At 44.1% G+C, this 12251-nt stretch overlaps 1 protein-coding gene across 4 annotated transcripts in view; it reads left to right on the forward strand.

Moving 5' to 3' along the window:
- The window catches only part of TEX264 (testis expressed 264, ER-phagy receptor), a 180464-nt gene that overhangs the window by 3220 nt on the left and 164993 nt on the right, over positions 1-12251 (forward strand). For all 4 annotated transcript variants that reach the window (XM_079968061.1, XM_079968064.1, XM_079968063.1 and 1 more), the window contains exons 2-3: positions 1845-1921; positions 4077-4365. In XM_079968061.1, the coding sequence (XP_079824187.1) occupies positions 4108-4365 (258 nt within the window). In that variant the 5' untranslated portion in view covers positions 1845-1921; positions 4077-4107. The remainder of the gene's footprint in view (positions 1-1844; positions 1922-4076; positions 4366-12251) is intronic.

Raw genomic sequence — 12251 nt, forward strand, 5'->3', positions numbered from 1 at the left:
AACAGTGACAATTGTACAGAACAGGATCAGATTGGAATTAAACTGCAACTCAAATTACTGGTATGCTGTCTTTAAACTAAACTTATTTACTTGCTTATTTAAAATGGTATCCTGCCATTCTTGTCAAAGACAACCCACAGTGGCTTACATCATAGAAATTAAAATGTAAGGGTCTGATGGAGCAATCCTGGTGAAGCTAAGCAGATCTAAGGTTGGGTGGTGCCTAGAAGTGGGGGTTGCTTGTGGGATCCCTGTGTAAGTAAGCCTCCTGGAATTATTGAAAGAAAGTTGTGCTATGAATGCTAGAGAATTTAGTGTGTGCTCATTTTCTTTTTGCAGGAAATACACAGTGCAAAAAAGCCACAACTTTTAAAAAACTGATGTAGAAGTTAAAACAAAAACCTCAGTGTTGCTAAGTATTTTCACATTCACTTCTTGTCAGAATTAAAAGTTTCTGAATTACTGAAACCACTGGATAGAGACAAGAAAATGAGATTGTTTTACCTACATATTAGTTCTGTGCATATTTGTGGAGAAGTGAACCCCCTGAGTGTATATATCATGTAAGATTGCAGCCTTACTTTGACGGTGTCGCTTGCAACTATTGTAATTGCACTATGAAATGGGTAGACCTAGGGGGGGAAATCACAGCTTGTGTTTATAGTTGTGCTACCTTTTTATTGTTACATTTTAATGTTCAGATCTTGATCTTTCCAGAGGCATCTGGTTGGTCGTTGTAGGGAACAGGATGCTAGACTAGATAGGCATTTGGTCTGATCCAGAGGACTCTTGTTCTAATGTGGGGCCTCATATGTGGCATTTTTTGTTTGTTTGCTTGGGAGGAAGAAGGAGAGGCAGGGCAGATTTCCCCTCGTTTTCCCATTTCTTTCTTTGCATGCTCCTTACTCTGCTGTATCTGAGGAGGTGTGTGTGTGGAAATGGTCTTTTCTGTGCATGTCACTTGCTTGATATGGAACCATGTCTATAACTTGGCTGCAGGCGTGAAACTCGGCTTTATTTCACCCTTGTCTAATACCCAGTTTGGCACCCCCGAAGCGCATTTGCGTACACACACATACAGATGCTGGGAGCCTCAGTGGCGCTCCTCTGGAGGCTTCAACTAGGGCAAAAAAAAAAAAAAGGCTAGCATTCCCGCCCCCCTCCCGTAGCTATGGCTCTGCTTGACTGTATAACTAAATGTGGTTCCGTCTGTCCACACTACGTTATTTAGTTTCAACAGGATAAGTGTTGGGAGGTGTATTCAGATATGCACGCTTCTAAAAGCAGTGCACTGAAGATAGAGGCCTGAACACAGATGGGCATTTGGAGTTGCATCTTACTCATCCCTGGTTCATGCTAATGCTCCAAAGCCTGCCTGCCTTGGTACAGATCTTATTCCTTGGACTTGAGTACATGGCTCCATGTACAGTTTCACTGTGGGGGTGGGGGGGAGTTTAAATGAAAATCATGAAATCTTACGGTGCTCGCAATGGAAATATTCATGGATTTAATATAACGTTTCTACAAGTTGGAATTACTTACGGTTTTGGAACTTTGTTGGGAAAGAGGTTTAACAAGGACTAGACACTTGTGGGAGATAATTGGTGGGCAGTGAAACAGTTAAATGCGTATCCACCAATTTTCCTCCTGAAAATTGTTTTCCACTTCTCTATGTTAGCATTGCAAAGGATCCACAGGTTTAGGAACCACTCTGGACACAGTGCCCCTTGTGCATATTGGGGAAGCAGTGCAGGTTTTCTGGCCATCGTGCTCTCCTACCAAACTTCAATTTAGGGAAAATACTGTAGGTCACTTCAATCAGACTTTATTTTCTTCTTTTTCAGAGGCACAAATCCTGGATCAAAGATCCCTGGGAGAGACAATGAGCTATTGCTAGGCTACCTATACTGCTGATTCTCAGGTTTGTACAAAGTGCATCTCGCTTGAGGAAATTGTGGGCTTTGATTCCAATTATATGGTTCCTGAAAAGAGATTGACAAGTGTCAGCTTTATTTCTGTGTCTTAAACAAGAAATAGATAATGTTTTTATCACAAATGTCCTGCTTTGTGGTTCAATAAGATACAGAAATGAATTTTGAGCTTAAGAATCAGCTGGTCAAATTCACTTATTGTTAAATGCACTTAAATAGGAGTAGGCAGTTTGCTGAGCAATGGTAACCATTCTGGAAATCTGGTGAACTACAAGGATGCAATTAATACTAATAATGTTGGTGCATGGAGCATTTTGAATAAATGTTAAGGCTATCAAGTATGGGAACTTTTAAGTGAGAAGAGGAAAGGACAAAGGCAATTTAAAGAGAAAAAGAGTAGTATACTGAGATGCATCATAGCAAGGGTCCATTACCCACTGGTTTAAAAGACAATGACAGGATCACCAAACAGATGCCTGCTGTGTTCCAGTAACAATTAGATAGTCTAAAGCAAATATTGAATACACTCCGGGTCTGCATCAGTTCAAAGTCTTCAACATTTTACATAATCATAGTTTTTGCATCACAGGCTTTGTGGTATAAGTAACTATACTGTCTAATAGTCTTTCCACAAAAATGATAGAGACTGGAAACGATCTTTTTTAGAAATGCAAATGCTAAGTTCATGAGGAAGCAAATAAGTTCATTGCAGGAGCTATAAGAAAGTATTTCAAGCTGCTTGAATTTGAGTCCAAGGGAAGAGAATTGGGGCAGCACATATTTTTCCAGTAAGATATCATAAATGCTAGTATAAAATTAACTGTGACATTTTTCAAGGGCAAATCAGATTTCTTTTCCACAATTGTCCTTGCTCTCTGCTGATCTCACTAGGGTGGATAGTAGCCTGATCACATTGCAGTTTATACTAAGATGTGGTTTTTATTAATTGCCAAACAGAATGAACAGTTGCTTAGGTATAATTCATTTGTTTCTAAGTAGGTTCTATGTTAAAGGACTACATCTAAATTCAAAAATCAAAGCTGATTTTGGAAAAACAACAACTTGGGTCAATCCATGTTACTCCCACTCCCACCCCTGGCCTGGTATTCTTGGTTTTTGCCTCCTTGCAAGGCACACAGCACTCACCTCCACTTGATAATCACTACTTCTGACCTTTTTTCTGGGAATCCTCAGATTGATTTTATGCTGCCTTTTTTTCAGCAACTGCATTTTACTGCAGCTGTTCATGCCATATGAACCAGCAGTGCAATACATTTACCGGTACTATTCTGGTGAGAGTGGCTTCAGTGTTGCTGAACCAGTTTTGGCACCCTTTCCTTCACCTTCCTCCCTCACTCCATCTTTGACCTTACAGAGGATATGTAGGAAGCAAGTTTTGTCTCCCATTTTATTCCCATTGACTAAGCGATCATATTAATGATGGTCACATTATTTCTAATATTTTTGGATACTAATATTTTTGGATACTTTGCACACTGACCAAGAATGAACAGTGATGTTGGATAAGGTCAAGGCAGTTCTGACATAAAAGCTGGGATTCAGTGAAAGGGACCAAAAACGTATTTTTGAAATACTCTGTGGGTCAGAGAAACATTGTGTATGTATCTGACACCCACTGTCTGTGCATGGCCATCTGGATTAGTGCCAGGCTTCCTCAACTTCGGTCCTCCAGATGTTTTGAGACTACAGTTCCCAGCATCCCTGACCACTGGTACTGCTAGCTAGGGATCATGGGAGTTGTAGGCCAAAAACATCTGGAGGGCCGAGGTTGAGGAAACCTGACTTATGGCATCTGGATTGGTGCACATATGCATTTCAAACATCACTTAGATTCTCCTTATTGAGCTTCCCAGCTGCATGGAGTACAGGCGTACATTGTAGACAAGTGACTTACAATATGTTATTCTATGCAGTATGTCCCTTGAGCAGCAGTGGCAGATAATTTCAGTACAGCAGTGACCTGTAAACATGAACAATTCCATTACAACACTGCCTTGCAAATGCAAAGGTCTGCAGTGTGGATCTGAGTCATTGGGAAAACTTTCCCTAAACTTATCTGTTACTCTAGGAAATATCCATCTGCGTTATGATTACCTAATTTTTGTCCTCCTCTCTTGTCCTTAGTTGATTCCTGCAGTGTGAGGCACCTGGAGTCATGGCAGACTGGCTGCTCATTGGATTGTTTGCTGCACTGGTTGCGCTTCTGCTGTTGACGCTCTTTGGCTTTGCTGTTTATTCGGGGCTCTTCACAGAAGTGATTGTGAGTGCTGGTTTGCCCCCCTTCAGCAGCATCACTGTGGCATATAAATTCCAGGTGGGGCCTTATGGTGACTCTGGAAGGCTGTTTACGGAGAGCTGCAGCATCTCTCCAAGGCTGTGCTCCATTGCTCTCTACTATGACAACCCTCACACGGTAAGTCTCAGGGAGAGCTGCTTCTTGTTTGCATCACTGTTAACACAATCATTACTTGAGTACCAGGAAAATCTATTTTCTGATATGTTAGATCTGAAGTAGATCTTAGACTTTGGGAATGTACACTATGAGGAATAGGAATTTACTTAAGAATAATAATGTGCACACTCATGAAATGGATGAGTTGAGTAGCCTTGTGGTAAACTTGCAGTGATTTACCTTTATGATCATACTGTATATGCTGTAACTTACATACCAGACATGATCCTGTAAACAGATGTGATACTTTGTATTTTTATTAATTACTGTGTATAGTGAATTATTTATATTGTTGTACTTGGGGGTTATGCTTTTAAACCAATACGTTTTATAGTTGAAGATTGTGTTTATCTGAATATATTTATGCTTCATTATTTTTTGGTGGGTAGGAAATATTGCACCTGCTGAATTTCTGCCTGTTGTATGAAAAGCACAAAGCCTCTTGCAAGAAGAAGGTGTAAAGTGAAAATACTTGGAAAAGGGTGCAGAATCTTTTGAAAGCAACTAAGGAGAGATGGTCTGCTCAAGTATCAGAGAGGCGAACTATTATATACATATCTATATATTCCACTGTGTTTAAATGCTAATATTACCATAGACAGTAGCAATTTGGCTTATTGGTTCATTATCTTGGAGTGGGTATTCCCATGGGTGGCTGAATACTACTGTATTTCTTTCATTTTCCTAGTCCTCTAGGTGCTGAGAAGTGGTGCTGTCATAAAAGAACACATTACAGGCAGTTTTAGTAAAATACAGAGCTTGCATGTCACCATCCAGACCTTTATATAAGAGGGGGTTTTTTCTTGTAGGGTGTGTGTGTTCAGCTTCTCTTTTCGGACTTTTGATGTTGGCCACAATCCAGAAAATTGCACAGCTATTGTTTCAAGCAGGGCCTTGAATTTTCTTTAGAAGACTTTTGCAACGACTGAGTTTCAACAGCCATTTGCAATGCAGTGTATGTGGCTGCTATGGCAGGGAAAATCAAATGCCCTATTGGGGATACACAGACCTTTGCATACACCCCTAAAGAGCACTCTTTATTTTGCATATTGTCTTTACAGAGGAAAATGTATCTAAACCTGGATTCATCTGTTGAAACAATCTGTTATAGTTGGGCTTTTGACAGCCTGATTAAAAAACAAACAAAAAACTTCAAAACCAACCACAACGTTGCCAGAAAAATAGGGTTGTGCGCTTGTTTGTGGCATAAGCACTTCCTGTTACACTAGCACAGCCTGTGTAATTTTCTGATCAACAGCTTTGAAGAAGCACGTATGCCAGAGAAGCTACCAGTTGAGTTTTTCTGCTAGTGCATTGATCTAAGGACACAGGGCTGAGCAAATGGAGGAGTTGTCAGCGTAGTACATTTTCCAGGTAATAGTAATTATTAGCTGAACCAGTTTTGGTTATTCCATTGTGAGCAAGAGGTCATTCCATCTGAAGTAATTTCAGATGCTGAAATGTCTGCTTCTGGCTTTTCCTACCCTTTTTCTGGTACTTGCAGATTAAAAATAATTTTTAAGCTGCCCTTCATCACAGAGCAATGCAAGAGAGGGTACCTTATAGTAGTTAAAACCAAGGAGGAGGAAGAGGAATGATGATGATGTTGAAGGGGAGTAGATAATGCCAGAGTGAATTCGGGAATAATAACATTTGAAAATCTAGCCAAGTCAATTAACCTCTCATATTTTTTTAATTTTTAAAATGGCATTTGCAGGCCTCCTTTCTTCCAAAGGGCAGCATACATGGCTGGGAACTTGAATTGAGATCTCCCAGACCCTAGCCTGAGATTTAATCTGTTACATTTACGCTGCTTCTGTTGGAATAAGCGAGATTTCTATTGTGCTAGAAATGCATCAAAGTTGGTGCCAATTATAGTTCAAGGATGAGGGCATTCTATAATTGTGGCAGCCCCCTAAAGTAAGACTTTTACTCTGTTGGTTTTGGTGTGATGTGGTGTGGTGTACTTAGTTACTTACTTTATTTATAATTCTAACACTCAGAAGGAGAACATGGCAGCTCTTTGGCATTTCTAGAGATTATGCATGGGGAATGAAGATGCTGTCTTCAGTGTCTAAACTGAAATACCGGCAGAACAGGAAGAGACACGGTTGAACTTAGGGTTTACAATATTTAATTAATGAATTAAAGCTGTAGCCCTGTACTTACTTGCCTGAGAGAAAGACTCGCCTAACGCCATAAGACGTAGGTTTGAGTAGACCTATATAGGGTCACTTTGTAAATGTATTCATGTGTTCGTCCTCCCACTTTTCATAAATAAATAAATGGAACAGTATAAATACCATAGCCCTTATAAAACTACCGCTAACTATTTCAATAGTTACCTGTTTAAAATCTCTCTAGCACATCTTCAAAACTTTATTGGAGGCCTTTGAAGGATCCCTTGAAACATAAGGTTTCTTCATCACTTCATCACTTAAGTGTAGCACATCTCCCTTCTTTTAAACAAAAACATTCAAATAAATGTTCTCAGTATTCTGTTGCAGCTCCTGCCTTCTTTATCAGAGACCATCTCTCTGATATTTTCTTTTTTTAAAAAAAATACTTTATTAAATTTTCATAGTACACAATATACATACAAGATCCCTTCAAGATGATTTATTGCTCAGATAAGCCCTGCTGTCCAGCCCACTTCAGCTGCGCAGCTCTGCTGGACTTCAAAGGCCACATTCCAAAGGCTCTGAGCAAAAATAACGCAGAGTTTACGCAGCAGCAAGAGAAAACTGCAAAAACTTCTTCAGAGCTTTCTTCAGTGTGCTAAAATAAAGTCCACTCAGGATATTAGCAGCTAGAAGCAGTTTATTTACAGCAGACTATCCATTATCTATCACAGCGAACAGCATCGTGAAAACACGTCCTCTCTCCTCAAAAGCGAAAGTAGAGGAAAAAGAACAAAGACTGGAGACTCTCGGACATGACGTAGAATCTCCCCCCTCCCAACAGTGGGCAGTGCGTACACTCTGAGCTGTTTTAACCCTGTAAGCTCAGGTTATCCTCACACCCCCTCTCGCGCTGCACCACTGTGGGGGGAGTAAGCACAGAACTTACCCCCAACTCCAAACCACCACAAAACTCCCCATGACGCTGGAAGCTTAAAGGTTTGGTGAATCCATCGGCCAGGTTACTGTGACTGGCACAATACTTCAGCCGAATCAAACCTGACTGAACACTCTGACACACATTTTGGAAACGTATGTCCAGATGCTTGGTTCTGGCCTTAAATTGCGCAGATTCAGCCAATTTCAAACAAGGTTGATTGTCTTCCCAAACCGTGATGGGCAAGCTACAATCCCCATAGATCTCTTGCACCAAGCATCTATAGAACTCTAGTTCCCGGCACAAATCTGACAATGCACTGAATTCAGCCTCAGTAGAAGACAGCGCAATGAGACTTTGCTTCCGGGACTTCCACCCAACTAGTGACTTCCCAAACTTTACCACCAACCCAGACACAGACTTGCGGTCCTGCAAATTTGCCCAGTCACTGTCCGCATAGCATGTGAGCTTCGCCTCACCTTCAGCTGGCAGCTTAAGACAGAAGTCTTTGGTATGCTGCAGGTAGCACAGTACCCGCTTGATACCGTGCCAAGCACTCACACTGGGCTTTGACGCTTCCCTACTTAGCAGATTGGTAGCAAAGGCAATGTCTGGTCTGCTCCATTGGGACAGATACAACAGACTACCTAGAGCTGACTGAAAGAGCTCAGCATTCTCAAACTCGGCACTTTCTGCTTGCTGGCTATCTTTCACGAAGTTCGTCTCCATGGGTGTCCGAACTCCTGCACAATTGGACATTCTGAACTTCTCAAGCAACTGTTCAATCTTGCCTTTCTGACTGAGCAAGAAGCTACCATCCTCAGTTCTCGCTATCTGCACGCCTAGGTAGATCTTTACTGCACCCAGGTTCTTGAGCTGAAACCGCTTCCCAAGCTCTTTGGCAAACTTCTGCACCTGTTTGTCTGTCTTTCCAATATGGATGATGTCATCAACAAAAAATAACACCAGTTCCTGTGAGTCTCCTGATCCTCTAAGGAACAAGCAACTGTCAGCAAGACTCTTCCTGAAACCTAGCTTCTCCAAAGCTTCATTCAGGCACAAGTTCCAATTCCTGGCCGACTGTTTCAGGCCGTAAATTGACTTGTGAAGTTTCCACACAGTACCTCGCTCATTGCCCTCAAACCCTGGAGGAGGAAGCATGTACAAATCCTCCTGGAGGTCTGAGTTCAAGTAAGCAACGTCCACATCAAAATGATGCACCAGCAACCCTCTTTGTGCAGCTATGGCCAAAAGCAAACGTAGAGATTCACTCCTACAGGTGGGAGCATACGTTTCCGTGTAATGCAACCCCCTGCGCTGCGTGAATCCTCTCGCCACTAATCTGGCCTTATACTGCGGTTCTCCTGTCGCTGTAGGCTTAAGACGGTAAACCCAGCGGCTACCCACGGCTTTTTCGCCCATCGGCAACTTCGTGAGGGAGAACACACCTAAAGACTCCATTGAGTTCATCTCCTTCTGCATCGCCTCATGCCATTTCCTGGCTTCTTCCTGAGGCAGTTTCTGAACATCTTCAAAACTCTCAGGTTCACACTGTGCCATTCCGACCCACACGCTAGTGACAGCAAACCTTTCAGGAGGCTTCCCCTTGGTCGTCCGAGCAGAACGGCGCAGCACCACTTCAGGAACCCCCTCTGACCCACTGGGGCCAGCCAGAACGTCCTTGGCATCAGAGAGCTCCCCCTCTGACTTACTGCGCCTTCTGGACTTCTCAGCCGAACCTGTGGGGGAAGATGGAGCACTGCGTTGCTCAATCTTCACAGCCTTGGGAGAAGTTCTCCCTTCTGCCTGCACTGGGTCTGAACTCTGAGCCTCGGCTGCAGGTTCAACCTCTTCCTCACCTTCATCAGCAGAGTCAAACAGACTCTCTGACAGGATGTCAGGGTTCCCATGTATCCTAGCCCAACCACTCTGCTCACAGAATTCAGCACTGTTGCTGAGCAGAATCCTGGACTGATCCCCTGACGGATAAGCAAACCTCCACCCCTTGGTCCCTGGCTCATACCCACAGAAAATCATCTTTTGGGACCTGGGTTCACCTTTCTTGCGTTTGGCCTTTGGTATGAGGACCCAAGACTCACAACCAAAAACACGAAAATAGTGCAGTTTCGGTTGCTTTCCGTGCAACAAGAAGTACGGGGTGTCACCTACCACTGAATTGAACGACCTGTTCAGAACAAAGTTGGCCGTTCGCCAAGCCTCCCCCCAAAAGCGCTGTGGGAGCCCGGCATCAAACAAAAGAGCTGCGGACATCTCCCCTAGAGTCCTGTTCCGTCTTTCCGCAATCCCATTCTGTTGGGGAGAGTGCGGAGAGGACAATCTGTGTTGAATCCCCTTTTTGCGGAAGAAACTTTGCAGTGCAGACCCGGTGAACTCCCCACCGCGATCGCTCTGAAAGCTTTGCACCCGTGTGGAAAACTGCAGTTCCACAGCCGCAATCCAGTCTTTGATTAGTGGTGCAGCCTCACTTTTGTGTTGGATCGTGAAGGTCCAAGAGTTCCGAGTATGGTCATCAATCAGAACCAGCGCATATTTGGCTCCGCCCATACTGGTCACAGACATGGGACCTGACAAATCTGCATGAATTAATTGAAAAGCCCTAGTGGTCACCCTTTCAGACCTTGGGTATGTGCACGTTTTTACCTTTGCAGACTTGCACGCTCTGCAATCTAGAAACTTAGCACAAGGTTTCATTTTGCACCCTTGCGTACACTCTGGGATCTTCTTCACTGACCCCCAGGACACGTGAGCCATGCGTCGGTGCCATAAGTGAGCACACGCATCATGAACTGGAACGTTGGCACACTGTGCTTGAGCCACCTCCGTGTCACCTGTACCTGCAAAAGAAGCATTTATCACAAACAACCTGTCTTTACATTCAACACTGACTAGGTGCTGTCCATTCTTAGAAATAGAACACTTATTGTTCTCAAAACACACTTTGTAGTTTTCAGCAAGAAGGGCGCTGATAGACAGCAACGCGCAAGACAGTCCTGGAACAACAAAAGCCTGGATTGAATCCTGTAAGAAAGAACAAAACAGTGAGCCAGTCTGCGTGAGTGCGTGTTTAGTCCCATCTGCTAAACACACAGTCTTCCCAGAAGTTACAGAGGTGCAGTTCTCCAGGAATCATGCAGATGGCACTAAGTGATGCGAAGCTCCACTGTCTATAACAAAAGTCAGCACAGCATCCTGTTGACAACTCTTGACTGCAGCCATAGAGGCTGCCAAATGTTTACATTCAGTGTCTCTGCCAGCTGCCTTCGGCTTGCCTTTCCCATGCTTTGAAGAAGAGCTCTTTATCTGGTTGCTACGGGAGACGGCCTTCGGCTGTTCCTGTGCCTCGACTGGACAGTCTCTCACCAGATGGGAGGGGGAGCCACAGCGATAACAGCGGCGACGCGTAGCAACAGCTCTCACAGCTCCCTCTTCAGCCATTCTTTTGTTCCCAGCACCCCCACCTTTGGGTGCACAGCCTGGGCCTGCACGCTCCCCAGCACTCTGGTTGTAGGCCTCAACATCACACGGCCCCTCGGAGACAAAGCAGCTACTCCCAGCTGTAACTTCAGGAACATGGCCAGCAGCCCCCTCTGGGCTCTCCGCTTCCTCCCTGTTCTCGGCTTTCTTAAGGCCCTGGTCTCTTGCTGAGCTTGCACACAGACTCCTCAGCAACTGCCAAGCGGCCTGAGCCGACTCAACGCCCTCCAAGTGGGGCAACAGCGAAGCATCTACGCTGGCTTTCAACATGCAGAGCTCCCTTTGCATTCTCTGCTGTCTATCCTCCAGCAAAGCAGCCTCATCTTCAGAAGCAAGTGGCATGGGTGGGGCCGGCTCCTTCTGGGCTATACTCCAGAGCCCTGTGGCCAGAAACCACCCCCTTACTCTTCTTGACCAGACCTCCCAGGACTGGGCTGTGAGCTTTTCAAACGGGACATCATAAAAGTCCTGGAGCTCAGCCATCTCCTCCCCCAGTGCTCCCATGGGGCTTGAAGTACTCACACGTTCCAGCCAGCTTCAAAGGAGAGGCATCCAGCGACTCTTTGCAGCACACAGCTTGCAGCCAGCCTCCCTGCTTTCTCCCAGGCAAAGCAGGTCTTTTTCTCCCGGCAGCAAAAACAGCAGCGTCTCACTTTTTACAGCCTTTGTAAGCACACAGCATTCCAAACAGGCTCTCCACCGGACATCAAAGCAGCTTCCTCTAATTGCAATTACCGTCCATAACCTCTTAGATGATTTATTGCTCAGATAAGCCCTGCTGTCCAGCCCACTTCAGCTGCGCAGCTCTGCTGGACTTCAAAGGCCACATTCCAAAGGCTCTGAGCAAAAATAACGCAGAGTTTACGCAGCAGCAAGAGAAAACTGCAAAAACTTCTTCAGAGCTTTCTTCAGTGTGCTAAAATAAAGTCCACTCAGGATATTAGCAGCTAGAAGCAGTTTATTTACAGCAGACTATCCATTATCTATCACAGCGAACAGCATCGTGAAAACACGTCCTCTCTCCTCAAAAGCGAAAGTAGAGGAAAAAGAACAAAGACTGGAGACTCTCGGACATGACGTAGAATCTCCCCCCTCCCAACAGTGGGCAGTGCGTACACTCTGAGCTGTTTTAACCCTGTAAGCTCAGGTTATCCTCACAATATACATACAAGATCCCTTCACCAAAAAATAGTACACAAAAAAGCCAGAACAAATACACCAAAAAACCATATAGAAAAAAGGAAATAAAAAGTAAAAAAGGAAAAGAAAAAAACCAACTATTCAGTACAATTTTT

The sequence above is a fragment of the Podarcis cretensis genome, assembly GCF_951804945.1.
Source record: "Podarcis cretensis genome assembly, chromosome: 2".
Lineage (NCBI taxonomy): Eukaryota > Metazoa > Chordata > Lepidosauria > Squamata > Lacertidae > Podarcis > Podarcis cretensis.